Source organism: Ornithorhynchus anatinus, chromosome 3 (genome assembly GCF_004115215.2).
Source record: "Ornithorhynchus anatinus isolate Pmale09 chromosome 3, mOrnAna1.pri.v4, whole genome shotgun sequence".
Lineage (NCBI taxonomy): Eukaryota > Metazoa > Chordata > Mammalia > Monotremata > Ornithorhynchidae > Ornithorhynchus > Ornithorhynchus anatinus.
The window spans coordinates 82,678,489-82,698,362 of NC_041730.1; the positions used below are offsets into that span (position 1 = coordinate 82,678,489).

At 43.7% G+C, this 19,874-nt stretch overlaps 1 protein-coding gene across 2 annotated transcripts in view; it reads left to right on the forward strand.

Annotated features, from left to right (window-relative positions):
* Positions 1-19,874, forward strand: part of GRID1 (glutamate ionotropic receptor delta type subunit 1) — an 842,873-nt gene that overhangs the window by 659,935 nt on the left and 163,064 nt on the right. For both annotated transcript variants that reach the window (XM_029061433.1, XM_029061434.2), the window contains exon 6: positions 9,901-10,071. In XM_029061433.1, the coding sequence (XP_028917266.1) occupies positions 9,901-10,071 (171 nt within the window). The remainder of the gene's footprint in view (positions 1-9,900; positions 10,072-19,874) is intronic.

The following is a 19,874-nucleotide window of genomic DNA, read 5'->3' on the forward strand; positions in this document are numbered from 1 at the left end:
ACACAGAGGGAGCGAGACCATTATTCTCGCCTTGGAAATCTCATCCTCACTAGAAGATTTAGGATTTTACTTTAAAGATAGGACAGTCATGAGCTATTCTGAAACCTTACAGAATGCTAAATCTTCCATTCTTAATATAAAGCATTCTTAATATAAATTGAGGGGGGTTTTCTGAGATTTGTCTCATGTACATGATTGATCATTTATTTAATTGCTTTCCGGAGCCATTTGACTTGACATGTTTGATAACTATTTCATACAAATTGCCAATGTCTCCCTTGTTCCTTTAGCAGGGCCTAGGTAATGTAAGCTTCAGTTTGTTTTCACACAATATCTTTAATTTTTCTTTCTGTTCCATAGAATATCCATTGGTTCCCCATATCCAAAAATAACCCTGCTTTTGTCTTCTACAACTAACTTGGTTGTTTTGTCCTATATCATCTCCTGGGAATCCTAATACCCTGGATTCCTGTTCGGTGTCTATCAAGATTATGGTTCTTTTTACCCTTTCTCAAGTCTTCAGCACTTCAGTGTCCTTGCCAAGATTTGCGGTTGTGATAGTGGTGGTAGTCGTGATAAAAATAATTGTGTTATTTGTTAAGTGCTTACTGTGTCCGTCTTTCCAATAGCATCTCTCCTCACCTTGCCACCCTGTCCTCTCTTCCCACTCTCGACAAGCGGGTCTCCGCTCTCAACTCCACCCTCTCTACTCATCTCGACTCTCTCGCCCCCCTTTCCCTCCGCCGCTCTCGATCCACTAACCCACAGCCCTGGATCACCTCCTCCGTCCGCCTCCTACGCTCCTATGCTCGAGCTGCTGAGCGCTGCTGGCGAAAGTCCAAGCACCAAGCTGACCTCACACACTTCAAATTTATCCTTTCCTGCCTTAACTCTGCCCTCTCCTCCGCCAGGCAAAGCTTCTTCTCCTCCCTCATCGATACCCATGCCCGTCACCCCCGCCAATTGTTCCGGACCTTTAACTCTCTCCTTAGGCCCCCTGTTCCTCCCCCTCCCCCATCTCTCACCCCCAATGATCTGGCCACCTATTTCCTCACGAAAATCAACACGATCAGGTCTGAGCTCCCCAAAGTCACCCCTCCGCCTCTCCCCTCCCCCCCACCAACCCCCTCCCCTACTTTCCCATCCTTCCCTGCAGTATCCTCAGAGGAGATCTCCTCCCTCCTCACAAGTGCCACCCCCTCCACCTGCGCCTCGGACCCGATTCCCTCTCACCTTTTTAAAACCATCGCCCCTGCCCTCCTCCCTTCCTTAACTTCTATTTTTAACCACTCAATCTCCAAGGGCTCCTTCCCCTCTGCCTTCAAACATGCCCACGTCTCCCCCATCCTAAAAAAACCCGCTCTTGACCCCACTTCCCCCTCCAGTTATCGTCCTATCTCCCTACTACCCTTCCTTTCCAAAATCCTAGAACGAGTCGTCTACAATCGATGCCTAGAATTCCTTAACTCCCATTCTCTCCTAGACCCCCTCCAATCTGGCTTCCGTCCCCTCCACTCTACCGAGACTGCTCTCTCTAAGGTCACCCATGACCTCCTTCTTGCCAAATCCAATGGCTCCTACTCCATTCTGATCCTCCTTGACCTCTCTGCTGCCTTTGACACTGTCGACCATCCCCTCCTCCTCCATACCTTATCTCACCTTGGCTTCACGGACTCTGTCCTCTCCTGGTTCTCCTCTTACCTCTCTGGCCGATCATTCTCGGTCTCCTACGCTGGAGCCTCCTCCCCCTCCCATCCTTTAACTGTTGGAGTTCCTCAAGGGTCAGTTCTTGGCCCTCTTCTGTTCTCCATTTACATTCACTCCCTCGGTGAACTCATCCGCTCTCACGGCTTTGACTACCATCTCTACGCAGATGACACGCAGATCTACATCTCCGCCCCTGTCCTCTCCCCCTCCCTTCAGGCTCGCATCTCCTCCTGCCTCCGGGACGTCTCCACCTGGATGTCGGCCCGCCACCTAAAACTCAACATGAGCAAGACTGAGCTCCTCATCTTCCCTCCCAAACCCGGTCCGCTCCCAGACTTCTCTATCACCGTGGATGGCACGACCATCCTTCCCGTCCCGCAGGCCCGCAATCTCGGTGTCATCCTTGACTCGTCCCTCTCGTTCACCCCACACATCCTATCCGTTACCAAGACCTGCCGGTTTCACCTCTACAATATCACCAAGATCCGCCCTTTCCTCTCCACCCAAACGGCTACCTTACTATTACGGGCTCTCGTTATATCCCGGCTAGACTACTATGTCAGCCTTCTCTCTGACCTCCCTTCCTCCTCTCTCGCCCCGCTCCGGTCTATTCTTCACTCCGCTGCCCGGCTCATCTTCCTGCAGAAACGATCTGGGCATGTCACTCCCCTTCTTAAACAACTCCAGTGGTTGCCTATCGACCTCCGCTCCAAACAAAAACTCCTCACTCTAGGCTTCAAGGCTCTCCATCACCTTGCCCCTTCCTACCTCTCCTCCCTTCTCTCTTTCTACCGCCCACCCCGCACGCTCCGCTCCTCTGCCGCCCACCTCCTCACCGTCCCTCGGTCTCGCCTATCCCGCCGTCGACCCCTGGGTCACGTCCTCCCGCGGTCCTGGAACGCCCTCCCTCCTCACCTCCGCCAAACTGATTCTCTTTCCCTCTTCAAAACCCTACTTAAAAATCACCTCCTCCAAGAGGCGTTCCCAGACTGAGCTCCTCTTCCCCCTCTACTCCCTCTGCCATCCCCCCTTTACCTCTCCGCAGCTAAAGCCTCATTTTCCCCTTTTCCCTCTGCTCCTCCACCTCTCCCTTCCCATCCCCACAGCACTGTACTCATCCGCTCAACTGTATATATTTTCGTTACCCTATTTATTTTGTTAATGAATTGTACATCGCCTTGATTCTATTTAGTTGCCATTGTTTTTACGAGATGTTCTTCCCCTTGACGCTGTTTAGTGCCATTGTTCTTGTCTGTCCGTCTCCCCCAATTAGACTGTAAGCCCGTCAAACGGCAGGGACTGTCTCTATCTGTTGCTGACTTGTTCATCCCAAGCGCTTAGTACAGTGCTCTGCACATAGTAAGCGCTCAATAAATACTATTGAATGAATGAATGAACCATTGTTCTAAGTGCTGGGGCAGATACAGGGTAATCAGGTTGTCCCACATGGGGCTCACAGTCTTAGTTTCCATTTTACAGATGAGGTAACTGAGGCCTAGAGAAGTTAAGCAACTTGCCCAAAGTCACCCAGCTGACAGGTGGCGGAGGCAGGATTAGAACCCATGACCTCTGACTCCCAAGCCTGCGCTCTTGCCACTAAGCCACATTGCTTCTCTAGTGGTTGTAATAGTAGAAGTGATAGTAGTATTTATTGAGTTCTGATTGGGTGCAGTGCACTATATGATCTTCCATGCAATTCATTCACGTGGATCAGTTATGGGACTTAGATTCATTCATTCATTCAGTCATATTTATTGAGAGCTTCTCGTATTGAGCACTTACTGTGTGCAGAGCACTGTACTAACTTAGATTCCATCTTGACTGGGGGTAGGGGAGGAACAAAGTGAATTCTGGATATCTAAGTGCTAACTTCTGTTTGAAGACAGTCTAATAAAAGAGAGCCTTTTTGTTTGCGGGTGCTTAGGGATAAGTAGGGTGAGGCTTGGGGTGGCAAGCAGGCTGTGAAGAGCTGATGTGGCAGAAAGACCTGATTTGGGTATCATCTCTGCTCAGTCCAGTTCTGTTCAGAAGTTTCCTGGCCAATCCCAAAATCTGGAATGAGGGAGACAAGGAATTCTAAGGCAAAATGTGTTACTGCCATGAATGATGGATTTGATCTCATAGCTTTGCATTTAGACAAAAATCATTGGCTTAGAGGAAAAGGAATAATTTCCAGAGTAGGCCTATGTGAAATCAGAACAACTGGGCTTTTCAAAGAGAAACCTTGGCTTTAAGTTGACAGAGGAGCTCAACTTATTACCACAAGTTGAAGTTCAGAACCTGCACCTCCTTAATGGAGGTTAAACAGAACTATCCTTTTATGTGGTAATAGTCCAACCTCTATGCTTATCTGTCTGGTGAGGTGTAAAGCTAAGGGCCCTGAGATTTCACTAAATGACCCCTGAGAGCCCCTTATGGTCTCTTTCATTGTTGATTCTCACTTCCTCAAGCAATTCACATCTTTGACAATTTCAGCCCAAAATCTGGATCCTGGCTAGGAGTGTGATTGCATAGCATCAAGCTGAACAACTGAACCCTTCATTTGAAGGGTTTGCTTTTTCCACATTTCTGTAAAATAAAAACCCAAAAAGCAGGATGTGTCAATTTTATAAATGAGTCAGAAGGTATTTCAGAGATGTGAAATGTGGAAAAAACATAAGAGCAACATCTATGGCCTATAACAAATTCCTGGAAAAAAAGATCACCCAAACTTGGAGTCAGTTTTGACCCAGTTTGGCCTTGTTAAATCTGAAATGAATAAAAGTCCTGACTGAGCAATACAGTTTGATCAGGTGGCTGGGGAACTGCAGACTTGGCTTTTGGCTACAGTCAAATGTCAAAGAACACTCCAAACCATTTAACCAAAAAACATAAAAAAGGCAATAAAATCACTTGGGACTTCTATTTATGTGACTCTAAAAAATGGGGTGAGTTACTTAAAACAAAGGCTTTGAGAAGATGGAGTAACAAAATGAGGAGAAACAAAAATTGTGCTAGGAACCTTTGAAACAATGGTGAGTCTTTACAGACACAAACTGTAGAATCAATTAATCAATCAGTGGTATTTATTAAGCACCTACTGTGTGCAGAGCACTATACCAAGTACTTGGGAGAGTACAGGTTAAATGTTGGTGGACACAGTCTCTTCCCTCAAAGATCTTACAGTCAGGTGGAAAGGGATTGCTAATCTCACATCAGTTTAACTGCGACACTCTCTCTGAAGAAGTTTCATCATGAGGTGGGGCCAAACTGTCTCTGAGAATGGCTCTAGGACACTGGAGCCACAATTTACTTAATACTTCCATGGATATCCGTCGTTATGATTAGAGATGTGCCCCTAACTTTCCCTTTACATCCTTACCTTTCCCTATCATAAACTATTATAAAGCAATATTTTTTTAATTGAATCAAATCCCTCTTAAATCTGATGATGTCTTTGCCCTGAATTCCATATGGTATTCAGTGACTCTGTCACTTGCCTGCTGTGTGATCTTTAACAAGTCACATAATTTCTCTGTGCCTCAGTTTCCTCATTTGTAAAATGGGGATCAAATAGCTGTTCTCCCCTCCCTTTAGACAGTGATACCCATATGGGACAAGGATTGTGTTTGCAGAGCACTGTACTAAATGCTTGGGCGAGTACAGTACAATAAAGTTGGTAGGCATGTTCTGTGCCCATATAGAGAAGCAGCGTGGCTTAGTGGAAAGAGCTTGGGCATGGGAGTCAGGGGTCATGGGTTCTAATCCCGGCTCCGCCACTCATCAGCTGTGTGACTTTCTGCAAGTCACTTAACTTCTCTGTGCCTCAGTTACCTCATCTGTAAAATGGGGATTAACACCGTGAGCCCCACTTGGGATAGCCTGATTACCTTGTATCTACCCCAGCGCTTACACCAATGCTTGGCACATAGCAAAAGCTTAACAAATACAATCATCATCAACAAGAATAAGGTCTAGAGCTTACAGTGCCCAACCTGATTACCATGTATCAACCCAATGCTTAGCATAGTGCTTGGCAAACGGTAAGCATTTAACAAATCCTACAGTTATTACTATTGTCATATACTCTCCAGTCTCTGGGTGAAGAAGTGTTTCCTTATGTTTGTTTTTGATACTGCCATCCATAGGGTCTTAGGTTAGGGTTAGAGATTTCTATTCATGATCGTCTTGTGAGCAGCCTTTATATACTTTAACTCCTCTTATCCCAACCTACTCCTGTACTTCAATCTTGTCTATCTCGCTGCTGATCCCTTGCTCATGTCTTCCCTCTGGCCTAGAACTCTCTCCCCTTCCATATCTGACAGACAGTTACTCTCCCCACCTTCAAAGCCTTTTTGAAATCACATCTCCTCCAAGAGGCCTTCCCTGATTAAATGCTCAGTTCCCCTACTCTGTCTCCCTTCTTTATCAATCCTGCACTTGGCTTTGTAACCTTTACTCATAACCCACAGCACTTATGTACATATCTATAATTTATTTTAATGTCTGTCTCCCCCTCTAGACTGTACGTTCTTTGTGGGCAGGGAGCATGCCTGCCAAATCTGTTATATTGTACTCTCTGAATCCTTTAGTACTGTACTCTGCACACAGTAAATAATAAGCATAAATATTTTTCAAATGAGGAAACTAAGGCACAGAGAAATTATGTGACTTGCTTAAGGTCACACAGCAGGCCAGTTCCCTGACTGAACAGGGAACGTGCCTACTATCTCTGTTATATTGTACTCTCTGAATCATTTAGTACAGTGCTCTGCAAGCAGTAAGCTCTCAATAAATACCATTGGTTGACTGATTGTTTTAATGTCTTTCTTCCTTACTAGACTGTAAGCTTCTTGAGAGCCTGGATAATAATGTCTACTAACTCTATTTTACTCCTATACATGCTTTGTACAGTGCTCTTGTAAAGTGTTCAATAAAAAAAAACTTGACTTGTTGATGATAAACAGCTCTCCACTCATCCCTCTAAGTCATTTTATTCCTGTTTCTTTCAGTTTTTGGTGTGAGTCTGAGTTCTGACATTCAGAAACTGCTTGTTGGCTTCAGTGGAAGTTATCTTTAGAGAGTGGACCCAACATTTTTTCCTGTTTGTTCCATTCTCCCAAAGCCAATGCTTCTCCATAAATTCATTCATGAAAATTTGCTTTAGCCCTCTAGTAGCTACAAGTTTAAGGTGGAGAATGTATTTAATTTTGTTTCCAGAGATGGCAAGAAACTAATTTCATAAAAAAGTCTGTTAGATCTAGGTATGCCTGTAAGGAAAAGCAGAGAATAACTAGTAAATATTTGCAAGGCTTAAGGTACTTTTAGAAAGTTGTCTGAATATTAAATAACAGCTTTTACTGATGCCAATAGATTCTGAAACTTTAGTGCTACTTTTCCTACGACTCACCTTTCCCATTTTATTCCTCCAAGTGAATTTTTCCTCCCCAGAAGCCCACCCTATACATGTATTAAATCTAAGATCTTCTCTCTTCATCTCCAACTGGTGATAGAAACTGGCAGGGAAAGACTGTGAAGCAGTGTGGCCTAATGAATAGAGCATGGGCCTGGGAGCCAGAAGAACCTGGGTTCTAATCCCAACTCCAGCACGTCTGTTGTGTGATCTTGGGCAAGCCACTTCACTTCTCTGTGTTTCAGTTACCTCATCTGTTAAATGGGGGTTAAAACTCTGAATCCCCCATGTGGGACATGGATGGTGTCCAACCTAAATACTGTGTATCTACCCCAGAGTTTAGAACAGTGCCTGGCACATAGTAAGCACTTAACAAATACAATTTTAAAAAAAGCATTTCTGGTTTATCTCTGTTGACGAACTCTTGGATGCCAGATCCCCTATTCTGGAGTCAGCCTGGACCCTCAGTTTTGATTCAGTCTCTAGCAAGTAGAAGAGTAAAGATTTCCTAAGGGAGGAGGTGTGTGTGTGCTTGTGTGTTTAGAAATTGTTTAGATACAGAATGCAACCAAGTTTTGCTATGCAGATGCATACAGTTATATGGATTTTTTATTTCTACTTCATAAAATGCAGCAAGAGGAAGGCTCTGATACAAAGTTAAAAATTCAATATTTCTTCAAGGGATTGAATCTTAAATCTCAGGACTAGTCAAACCCAACATGGAGCTATGATAAGGCCCTAGTCATATATCCCACATCCTCATACGTATGTGGTACATGAATGGTTCCTTTACCTTTTCAAAATAGAAGGTTTCCATAATTCTTTTCCCCTGAAAGGCCCTCAAATGAAACAAAATTCCAGGATGGATGACAAAAATAAGAAATTGAGAAAACAGTTCAGAGGAACAAAGCAAACTTATTTGGTAGTGATGTTGCAGATCCATCAATCAATCAACCAGGGCTATTTATTGAGTGTTTACTGTGTGCAGAGCAAATGGTTACATAAAGCTCTTTAGGTGACTGACCACAAGTTTAAAGCACCATTTTCCCACATGAATCTGTGCCGTAACCAATAGATGTCATTTGTGGGACTGATGAATTGTGAATTCATTTGATGATATATAATCAGTGTATAGTCTGACAAAGAACTGCATTGTGTGCTGGGAACAAATACAAAGAGGAGAATTAGACTTGATACCAGCCCCACATGAGGGTCACAATCTAAGAGTAGGGGGAAGGAAAGGGTTGATGATGGATTTGTAAAAATAGATTAAAATATAAAAAAGCAGTAGTAGTAATCCATGAAAGCTTTTATTGAGTGACTATTGGTCACTAAGGACTTGGGAAAATACAATGGAATTTTCCCTACCTATAAGGAGTTTCCACACTAACTGAGGGGAGGCAGGCATGAATGTATTTAAAAACAGAGAAATCAGAATCAACAAATTGACTATACAATTGATTATATGTACGTAAGTGCTGAGGGAGGGTCGAAGTAAATATGTAAGTGTGAAAGTTATGTTAATGTGACTAGCTGTTGAAAGTTAATCAGGGAAGGCTTTTTTGGAGGTAAGATTCTATGAGGTCTTTGAAGGTGGGGAGACCTGTGTGATGTGATCACTCCTGTGGGGTGTGATCTGTCAGTTTGTGTGAGTAGGAAGTTCCAGACTGGTGAAATATTGTGAATGAGGAATTTCAGCCTCTGCACCACTGAGTCGGAGCTGTTCAAAGTATATCAGTTACAATAGCCACAGTCATCCAAATGTTTTCATAGATGGGAAGGCATATTGCCATTTTATCCTCACCCTGCATGTCTGGAGTCTGATATTAAGGGAGTCCCTGATGGCCCAGAGACTGGGAAGCCTCTTTTGGGCCACCTTCCTCGAAGTTCTGATATTGGAATGGCCAGATCGGTATTGCCGGTCCTAACTGAGAATGCTCCATTTCTTTGAACTGCTTGACTTGGTGTTAGAGGCTCAAAAAGAGGAAAACAAACCTGAGTGCACACTGGACTTGCTAGCAACATAAATTGTTTTCTGAATATGTAAATGGGAATCCAAGTGTTGGAGTCCCAGGAGAAGGTTCACGCTAGTTCACTTATTTTTATCCATTGCCAATCATATGAGTACTGTTAATGCATTCACTAATTAATATCGGGTGAACTCTGGGATGAAATGAATCTCATAACCCAAATTAGAGTCCTTTTTCCAATGTAGGACAAAATATCTTCAGTTCTTAAGAATAAATCAACCAACCAAGCAGTATAAATTTGACTCCCCCTCCATTTTGAATTGTCTAATGAATCAATTTTTGCTAGGCGGGACTGCCATTTTTTTAATTGATATTTGTTAAGGGCTTACTATGTGCCAGGCACTGTTCTAAGCACTGGGGTAAATACAAGGTAATTATGTGGGACACCATCCATATTCCACATGGGGCTCACAGTATTGATCCCCATTTTACAGATGAAATAACTGAAGCCCAGAGAAGTTGAGTGACTTGCCCAAGGTCACACAGCAGACAAGTGGTGGAGCTAGGATTAAAACCCAGGTCTTTCTGACTCCCAGGCCTGTGCATATCCACTAGACAATGCTGCTTCAGGGAAAGATCTTGCAAGCACAAGCCACTTTCCAATCGTTGCTCAGCTCTCCACCTCCCCTTCTTCCCTAGGGACACGAATTCACACTCTGGCCAAAATAGGGGAGAATCTAACCGATTTGGAATTGAGTGAAACATTTTTCATTTGTACCTTAGATGTTAGAAGTCCCTAAGAATGTTCAAAGATTTCCCTTTCCTTCCTAGGAAATCAGTGACCCAGAGATCCTGGAGCTGGTGCACAGTGCTCTGGGCAGAATGACTGTGGTCCGCCAGATCTTTCCCTCGGCAAAGGACAGCCAGAAATGTACAAGGAATAACCATCGGATCTCGTCACTGCTGTGTGACCCTCAAGAAGGTTATCTGCAAATGCTGCAGGTAGGTAATGGGGCCATGGTCAAGCCTCTTCCTTGGGAAGAGGGTGGGAGAGTGTTGCCTGCCTCTGGATATCTTCATGGGAAGAGGAAAGGAAGAACTGATGGGGCAGTATTTAAATCTCAGCATGTTCCACAGGGGGAGGGGCATTGCTGACTAACCTTAATTCCGGGGAATGTTTATCATTTCCCCAGACTGAATTGTGGAGCGATAATATTGCCTGCATAAAGCATTAACAGGCCGTTGTGCCGACTCTTAGCTGATCCGGGAATACCAGCCCACTGGGGGCCTATTTTATTTTAAAGTAACACAGTTTGGGGTTGTACAGTTTTTAGCTCTGCTCATATCTTTTTCCTTGTTAGCCATTTTCTGGAAGGGGAGAAAAAGATTCACAGGGGAGTCCTAGGGAATGGAAGCTTTGTTCTCCAGGATGGTAGTTTAAGACCCTTCCAGTGTCTTAAGATGAGAAGAAATTACCATCTGAATGACTTCTAGGAAATAAATTGGGGAGTGTTCTTTCCCTTGGTGCATTTTACTGAAACCAAACCATCAGAAAGCCTGGAGCTAAAAACCATTTACTTGGCAATAGGGTGCAGCTAAGCCATGAACTGGCACACTAGATGCCCACCTGCCAATTATATCCCTCCTAAGTAAATGGCACTGGAAAATGAGAGGTAAAGGCTTTCCACTGTCATCTCTGCTACTTTCTCCTGGACTCTAGGGAAGCCATGAGGCCTAGTGGAAAGAGCGTGGGCCTGGAAGTCAGATGACTTTTGTTCTAATCCTGCCTCTGCCACTTACCTGCTGTGTGATCTTGAATAAATCACTTAACTTATCTGTACCTCAGTTCCCTCATCTGCAAAATGGGGATTCACTGCCCATTCTCCCTCCTATTTAGAGTGTGAGCCCCATGAGGGACCTGATTATCTTGTATCTACCCTAGGGCTTAGTAAAGTGCTTGACAAATAGTAAGAGGTTAACAAATACCAGGGTTATTCACATCTACCTAAGTGGGTTCTTGTTTTTAGCCCACAGTTCAACAGAAGCGATTACACAATACATAATTACACAGTACTGTGGATCCTGGCATCCTGCTTTCATTTGGAAGTTGCAAAAGAAAGAAACAGGAAAATCTCCATTTAGGAATGAGGTCAAATCAGGGTAGGCTGGACCCTGAATCTCCTGACTCCTCTCCTTCTGCTCTTCTGGTAATCAGTCTCCTCAGGAGAGCATAACCAAAGTTCCTAAACTTATGTCTATAGATAGACCTACATTTCCACATGCTGCAAAGGCCTTGTGGGGATGGTTGGGTTAGATTTATTCACTTTGCTTGTTCACAGCCACTTGAGCATGTAGTAGATTAATCCAGTTTCCAAGTTGTTCCCTAGCAATTTCCTCAAGAGTGATTATTGGGGGTTTTTTGTTTTGTTTTTTAATGACTATGTCGAAAACTAACAAATTTCTGCTGGACTCTAGCTGGATGACATATTGGGCAGATTAACATATTTAGAGCACCCTCTCAAAAACAACATTTAAGTCATGGATTGTTAACTCTGTCCTCCTCAAAGAAATGAAAATCCTTTGGGGATGTAATTCTCACCACCTCTGCTACCTATCCCAGGATGCAGCTTTTTTTCTAAAGGCAATGATTTCATTTTGGAAGGCTCATGAAGATCAGTAGATTCTAAAATCAGCCACCCTCCATGTCTCTGCAGAGTGGGATGTAGTGGTGCCAACTGAATGGCAGCCTGTGGCCAAATTGTTTTTTTCTCTGCTCTGTTAAGCAAGCCAAATGAGCATGGTTTTACCTGTTCATTTGGGCACCTGTATAGAGAAGAGAAAGGCTTTTAAGGAAAATACATCTAGTGGGATGGTTTCTAATAATAATAATAATGATGGCATTTGTTAAGTGCTTACTATGTGCCGAGCACTGTTCTAAGCACTGGGGTAGATATAAGGTAATCAGGTTGTCCCAAATGGGGCTCACAGTCTTAATCCCCATTTTATAGATGAGTTAACTGAGGCACAGAGAAGTCAAGTGACTTGCCCAAAGTCACATAGCTGATCAGTGGTGGGGCCGGGATTAGAACCCACAACCTCCGACTCCCAAGCCTGGGCTCTTTCCACTATGCCACGCTCCTTCTCTTAACACTAGGTTATGTCTATTCTCATTCCATAACTTGATACATACATACTCACACACACACACACCAGTAAGCGAGTTTTACATATACATATAACCATGCATTCGTCATATATATGTGTATATGTAAAACTCGCTTACTGATGTGTGTGTAAATATATACATATTACCATGCATTTGTCATATATGTGTGTGTGTGTATGTGTGAAATACAAGTTATTTACGTGCAAAGAATGTCTTTTATGCTTCTTTTAAATGTGTTCAAACCCAGGAGGAGTTTGACATATACCTTTTCTACTAGTAATACTTCATTTTTGAAAATGACACTAATGGCAGTAAGATCTACATCTTTGAGATGGTAGTCTAAGGGTGGATTTATGTGAGCCCCATTTAGAACATGGATTGGGTCTAACCTGATTATCTTGTATCCACCCCAGCAATTAGTACAGTGCTTGGCACAAAGTAAGTGCTTAACAAATACCACTATCATTATTATTATTATTAGATGTTTCACTCATTCAGTTGTATTTATTGAGCACATGCTATATGCAGAGCATTGTACAAAACACTTGGGAGGGTACAATACAACAATAAACAGACATATTTCCTGCCCACAATGAGCTTACAGTCTATAGACTGTGTGTTTGTCTTAACATAATCAAGAAGACATGCAAAAGGCTATACATGACTTTAATAGTGCAAAACTGCACTGTGGGCTGACAGTAAGTCTGAAAAAAGCCTGAATTCCATGCCAGCCCACACCCAGAAAAACCTCTACACAATCAAGGGTATAGCTGCCCCGGAATTTGGCTCCCCTCTCAGGATCGCACTTGGTAGCAGTCTTGGCTATGGGGAGGAGAGGTCAAGCAGAGGCATGACTCTGCCTCACTCACTTTTTTTACAAGTGAGTGGAAGGCAATCTGCTACAAGTCAAAACTCACCTGTTCTGGGCAACAGAGGCACGGGAGAGGGTCAAGGGTGGAGAATCAAATTTACTGCATGGAAGGAAGCAATGGTAAACCACTTCCACATTTTTGCCAAGAAAACTATGGATACAGTAACAGAACGATTGCAGATCTAGAGTGGGGCATTCTGGAGAGATGTGTCCGTGGTGTCGCTATGGGTCGGAAACAACTCACTGGCGTAAGACAAGACAAGAATTTGGCTATCGAAGAAACACAATCCCAATTGAAGCTAGGTAGTTTAGAGAATGGGACAATCTCCCTTCAGAAATGGCTTATGGGCCCCAAGATTTTTATGATCCTCTCGATATTATAGACCTATTCAAAAGCAACATGGAGAATCCTCTGAATCACTGCAATGACATTGTACAATAGAAACAAGGGTGAAAAATACAATCACCCAACTTACCTTTTCTCCCTTTCCAGATGCATATTTCTGAAAAATGCACTCATATATGTATCTGGCTTTCCTATTTGAAGGTCCTGGTGGTAGGATTTCTTCCATGTGAAAGAATAAGCAATCAGTTGTATTTGAGTGTGTCTTAAGTCCAGAGGACTTGATGAAGTACTTGGCAGAGGACAATAGAGGTAGAAGTTATGATCCCTTGTAGTGGAGGAGACAGACAGTATAATCCATTACAGATATAGCATAGGACATATCCCTTACCCCTGGGGTGAGCAGACAGCAACTCTGCTGCCAGTAGCACTTCTGAGAGATCATTTGTATGAGATGACTTACTCATCCCATGATAGTCCAATTGCCTGGATTTGATTTTCCCAATTTGAACAAGGGCTATCCAAGTCACTGACTGCCTCTGATAAAGAAGATAGCAATGGAGAACCCTTTCCTTGCACAAAAGAAGCAGTGTGACTCAATGGAAAGAGGGCTTGGGAGTCAGAGGACATGGGTTCTAATCGCAGCTCTGCCACTTGTCAGCTGTGTGACTTTGGGCAAGTCACTTAACTTCTCTGTGCCTCAGTTCCATCATCTGGAAAATGGGGATTAAGACAGTGAACCCCATGTGGGACAACCTTATTACCTTGTATCCCCTACAGCGCTTAGAACAGTGCTTGGTACATAGTAAGCACTTAACCAATATCATCATTATAGAGAAGCAACGAGGCTTAGTGGAAAGAGCCGGGGCTTGGGAGTCAGAGGTCATGAGTAATAATCCTGACTATCAGCTATGTGACTTTGGGCAAATCACTTAACTTCTCTGTGCCTCAATTCCTTACCTGTAAAATGGGGATTATGACTGTGAGCCCCATGTGGGACACCCTGATTGCCTTGTATCCACCCCAGTGCTAAGAACAGTTCTTGGCACATAGTAAGAGCTTAGCAAATACCATCATCATCATCATTATTATTATTAAAAGAGACAGATGAGTCACTTCCTTTTCTGGATACAGATGGATGCAATGGTGAGCTGGAGCTAGTCCCTTCTTAGTCATAGTAAATTCAGTCAGACATTGGGTTCTTTTGGCCCCCCCAGTGAAAAATAATGATTGGCATGCATGCCACCTGCTTGGAGGGAAAATGTTGCATTCACTGGCAAGACTCTGGTCCATTTTGTCCTCCACTTCTATCTGCTCCCTCCTTTGGACTGCACTCTCAGGGTGAGTTTGGCAGGTGTATGAGGCAGCTACTCTATTTAGGAGTGGATATTTGAATCATTGGCATCTGGGCATCAGCTGGCCTTCCCAGCTGGTCCCTTCACTGGCCTTTGAGGTGGCATGGCTGGCAGCTCTCAACTGACATGTGGGCTTGGTAGAGGGTCAGAACTCTGCAGGGCAGGACCAACTTTCTGGATGTTCAATATTGCATGATTAATTCTGGGATGGAAAATTCACCTTGATCTCTGGCACACATATAATGCTTGGCCCTTGAAAAGGGAAATACTGGATGCACAGACACCTCTCCACCAAAGAGCTTATTTTTCCTTTTTCTTGGATGAGAAAGAACACTCGATTCACTTGCCCAGATCTCCATTTCTGCTCCCTCTTTCCCAAAACACCTGACTTCCACATCCCTAGGCATTGTGCCTTCCTTTTTCCAAGGGTGCCATCCTAAAGTGAATGCCCTCTTGGATGGCAAACGTTTGCCTGTCTCTGAACCTTTTTTCTGAGATGTTGAGTTCTTTTATTTGTGCAAAATTTTGTAAACTCAATATTACTGTCAGGTAAGGGAGAAATTTGAATTAACTGAAACCTGTTACTGGTTCCTTTCCATAAAGTGTCATCCTTCTCTCCACCTACCAAATCCAGGGCAGTCCACTGGAACTTACCTGGCCTACACAGGCAGTAGTGTGGGAAGGTGAATTTTTATTTCCCACTATGATTCACTCACCCAAAAAGAATCACTGTCTCTTAATTCTTTCTCTACCCTGCAGAACCAGTCTTTTTCATAGAGCTAAGAAGAAAACTTGAGGTTTTGGTTGGTTGGTAATTTTTTTTTCTTTAATATGGTATTAAGCACTTACTGTATACTAGGCCCTGGACTAAGGTAAAAATATATGATAATAGGGTTGGACACAGTCCCTGTACCATATAGGGGTCATGGTCTTAATCCCCATTTTACAGATGAAGTAATTGAGGCACAGAGAAATTGTGACTTGCCCAAGGTCACACAACAGACAAGTGGCAGAGCCAGAAACAGTGTGGCCTAGTGGATAGAGCACAGGCCTGGGAATCAGAAGAACCTAGGTTTAGTGCCAGCTCTGCCTCTGGTCTGCGGTGACCTTGGGCAAGTCACTTTACTTCTCTGTGCTTCACTTACCTTATCTGTAAAATGGAGATTAAGACTGTGAACTCCATGTGGGACATAGACTTGTTCAACCTGATTACCTTAATCTACCCCAGTGCTTAGAACAGTGCTTGGCACATCATAAGCACTTAACAAAAACCATAAAAGCAAACAAAGAAACCCCAGTCCTCTGACTCACAGGCCTGCAGTCTTTCCAGTAGTCCATGCTACTTCTCACTGAAGCATTGCACAATCCAGGAGAATGATTCTGTAAGAAAGAAATAAGCACATTGTTCTCTTCTCTCCACTTCCCCAGCTCCTTCCCTCCCCAGCTAGTCACACAGAAAGCCAGACACCTAGTCAGCAGTCAGCCGATAGAAATTCATGAGGATATCTCTATTGGAAAACTTCTTCCTCAGAAAGACCAACTTGATAGACTTGTTTAATCTGACTTAAATTCACTGGGGTTTCAACAAACAGGAAAGATTGGACGCTTTGAGCTGGGCCTGTGAGATCACTGGGTTTTGATTCAGAAACCAAGAAGAGTCAATAAATTCATCCCGTATTCTATATCAGAAGGAACATTATGGAGATGGCCTTCCTCACTGAATACCGAGTTGAGGATCCTGAAACTTCCCATGGATGGCAACATCAGGACTGACAAAACCAAAAGCTCCTGGGTCAAATGAAGTGAAGAATAGGCAATCTGTCACTCTGAGTATCTTCACTGTATATAGAGGCAATCATTTTAACAAAGATGGGAACCCACAGATGCCACATTTTTCGTACTCGCATGTTCTAAGTGAACTAATCATTTCACTTTCTTATCCAGAGTCATTCCTAGTCTCTTCACAGGTAAGTCTGTTTTCACTTAGAGGCCATGGTTATAAACAGTTAGACACGAAGAAATATGCAGAGCGCTGAGCCGGATTGTGATGGGGTGAAACACTACATGATGGAAGGATTTCATCAAAGCACAACACCTTTCTGAGCAGTGATTTTATTATTTGGAAAATCCCTTAAAGTTTGTCAGTGATGAGGCCAGCATAGCAAGCTGACTGGACGGGTGGGGAACAAGGCTTCCCTAACACAGTTCAGATGCAAACCTCGGTCCTGGGGGGTAAAGCTGCCATGGCAGCCACAGCTCATATTTCGTACTTTAAAATGCCCTAGAACAAGAATGAATTGTTGTTCAAATGTGCAGGGTGAAAACTCTACAGTCCAGTTGGGTCTGGGTGGGGAACTAACACAGTTTGGATTCAAAGCTTTTTCCCGACAGAGCCACATGGCTGCAGTCGTACTTTAGCAAGGCACAAACTTGGCATGTACCCTACGGGAGCACTGGGATGATGAGGGGGGGAATGCAGGTGATGAGACATGACAGGGCCAGAATGAGGGCTTCCATCAAAAACTATAACACAAAACTGCATCAGAATCGCATCCAGAATATTAAGTGTGGAAATGTGAGTCATGGCTGACAAGGTCAACTTGTACAGAACTAGAGCTACAACAGTCAATCCCATGACTGACTCACACCTCTGCTGTGCTGAAGTCACTGAATGGAGAAACTCCAGAGAGGATCCAGAAAGGGGTCATTATCAGTTCTCTCCCCATTACTTATCCTTGTTCCTCTCTCACATTTAGCATGCTTTGTTCCTCTAATACTAACATATTCAGTGTGCTTCAGTCTTCTCTCCTTTGCCATCGGCCTCTTGCTTGTGCCTTCCCCCTTCACATCTGGCAGAACACTACTCTCCCCATCTTCAAAAGCCTTTGAAAATCACATCTCTTCTAAGGGGGTTGCCTGATTAAACTGTCATCTCCCCATCTGGTTCCCCCAACTACTGCATCAGTTATGCATTTAAGACCTCATCCTCTAAGCCCTTAGCACCCCCCCACACACACCCTATTTCCTCCCTGCCACAGCACTTAAAATACAGATCTTTAAACTCTCTTGCTTCCCCCTACCTATAATTTATTTTAGTGTCTGCCTCTCTATTAGATCGTAAACTCCATGAAGCAGAAGCTTATCCATTCCTTAATGTGTATCTGTGGGATAACTAAAGACAGGGAATCATTCCAATGCCAGGTCTCTCAGGGAAAAAGGAAGGATGGAGTGTAAGAGGTAGTTTTTATTGCCCAAGGAGGGTCAGATCATGAACATCTCACAATTCAACTGGCTTATTTTCATCCCTGACCTTCTCCTGCATGATACATGAATGTTTCAGGGCACTTGTCAGCATGCTGTGAGCTCATTGTGGGCAGGGAATGTGTCTGATGTTGTACAGTACTCTCCCAAGTGCTTAGTACAGTACTTTGCACACAGAAAGTGCTCAATAAATATGATTAATAATGATGATGTTGCGGTCTGGAAGAGTTAATACAGCTTCCAGAGGGGCCTCATTTTCCCGGAGAGAGGAGCCAGTCCTGCAGGCTTGATACTGATCTTGGAGGGTTCTGGTTCTGGCTGATTTTCACGGGTTGCTTTGATCATTTCTTTTGTTGTAAAGAACATACCTCTCAGACAATTGGCAGGAACAAAAAGTGGGTTTTGTTTTCTTGTATTGGAGATCTTCAGTAAAGACTGGGTCAGGGGGATCCCACTTAATTGACACCCTAGGGTACCCAGGAACTCATGGCCTTACCTGCCTTACCAGTTCAGAGAGGACAAACCCTCTGCCTGAGCCAGGGCTGTTCCCTGCCCCATAGCACACTGGGAGAATTTGGGGCCATTGATTTATTTAATTGATTGGACCCAGAGGCTGAAATATCAAGCTACTACTTATCAACAAAGGTGGGTTGGCTAGGTGATGAAGCTTCATGTGCTTCATTTAAAAAAAGGAAACACTGAAAAGTCTTTTTTTTTTTCAAAAAGCAGTTTCCCTGAACTACTCAGTTTATGAAGTATTAGTGAGATTTTTGTTGTGCAGAAAGAGACCTGATCATAGGTCTCTGACATTGCGCCAACCCCACCACCCTTCCTTTCCACTGCCTCTGATGGCCACCCAGCGAGGTTAAGAATGCCAGGAAAAGATACAGGTCTCTGGATCCCACTGCCTCCACCCAGTCCAAATCCATGGAGTTTGTCAGGGACCCCTGGGCCTTGGCTTTTGGTCTCAGATGATGCCTGACCTCTCTGCCCTAGGAAAAGTAGAGCAGGCTTAGGGGGCTCCCAGGGAGTCACCATGTGAAGAGAGTCACTCAACCCCTCCAGCCTATATCGTACAGTTTGATTTCATAGGTAACGGTGTTCCAGTGAAAACGAGGGCCAGGCCTGCAAGCTAGAATAACCAGATTTGTAAACCTTGGAGAATATGAACAGAGGGATCCACTGACCACTTGCTAGCTCCTCAGAAAGATCAAAAGTCACAATCCGGCCCTTGACCTGTGAAGACGGACAGCATTGGGGTTGGGTACTTTTGCCTAAGAAGAAACCAGACCTGCCCTTGCAAAATAGAATAGAAAAAGTTTATAGTGTCAGCATCTTCATTAATGCTGATAGAGAACTTGCTAAACTAGATATCTGGGATCTTTGCAGAAGGCTAATCGGACTTCCGTCTCAGCTCTTAGGGATTGTACAGCCTTGTGGGAGAAGAACAACCAATATAAATGGAGGAAACCTTGGATAAAAAGAGTGTGAAAAGATATAAATAATCCATTTGAATATGTGGCAACCGTCATGAAAGTGATTGTGGAAGAGGAGGGTGGGAAGAGAGTCCAGAACCACTTCTAATCCAGAGCTCATCTTTCTATTGATCATAATCTGTCAGAGAGGGGAATATTCTTTCAAGGGCAAAGAATGTTTCTTCTGCATGCACTTCAGATAATGAAAAAAATGGGAGTATCCTTATATACTAGCCTAGTTAATAAATACAAAATAAAAAAGGAACATACTGTATAAAGTGACAGATATAATCTAATTTTTGCTCTGAAGCTTTTACTAGCAAGAAAGAAATAT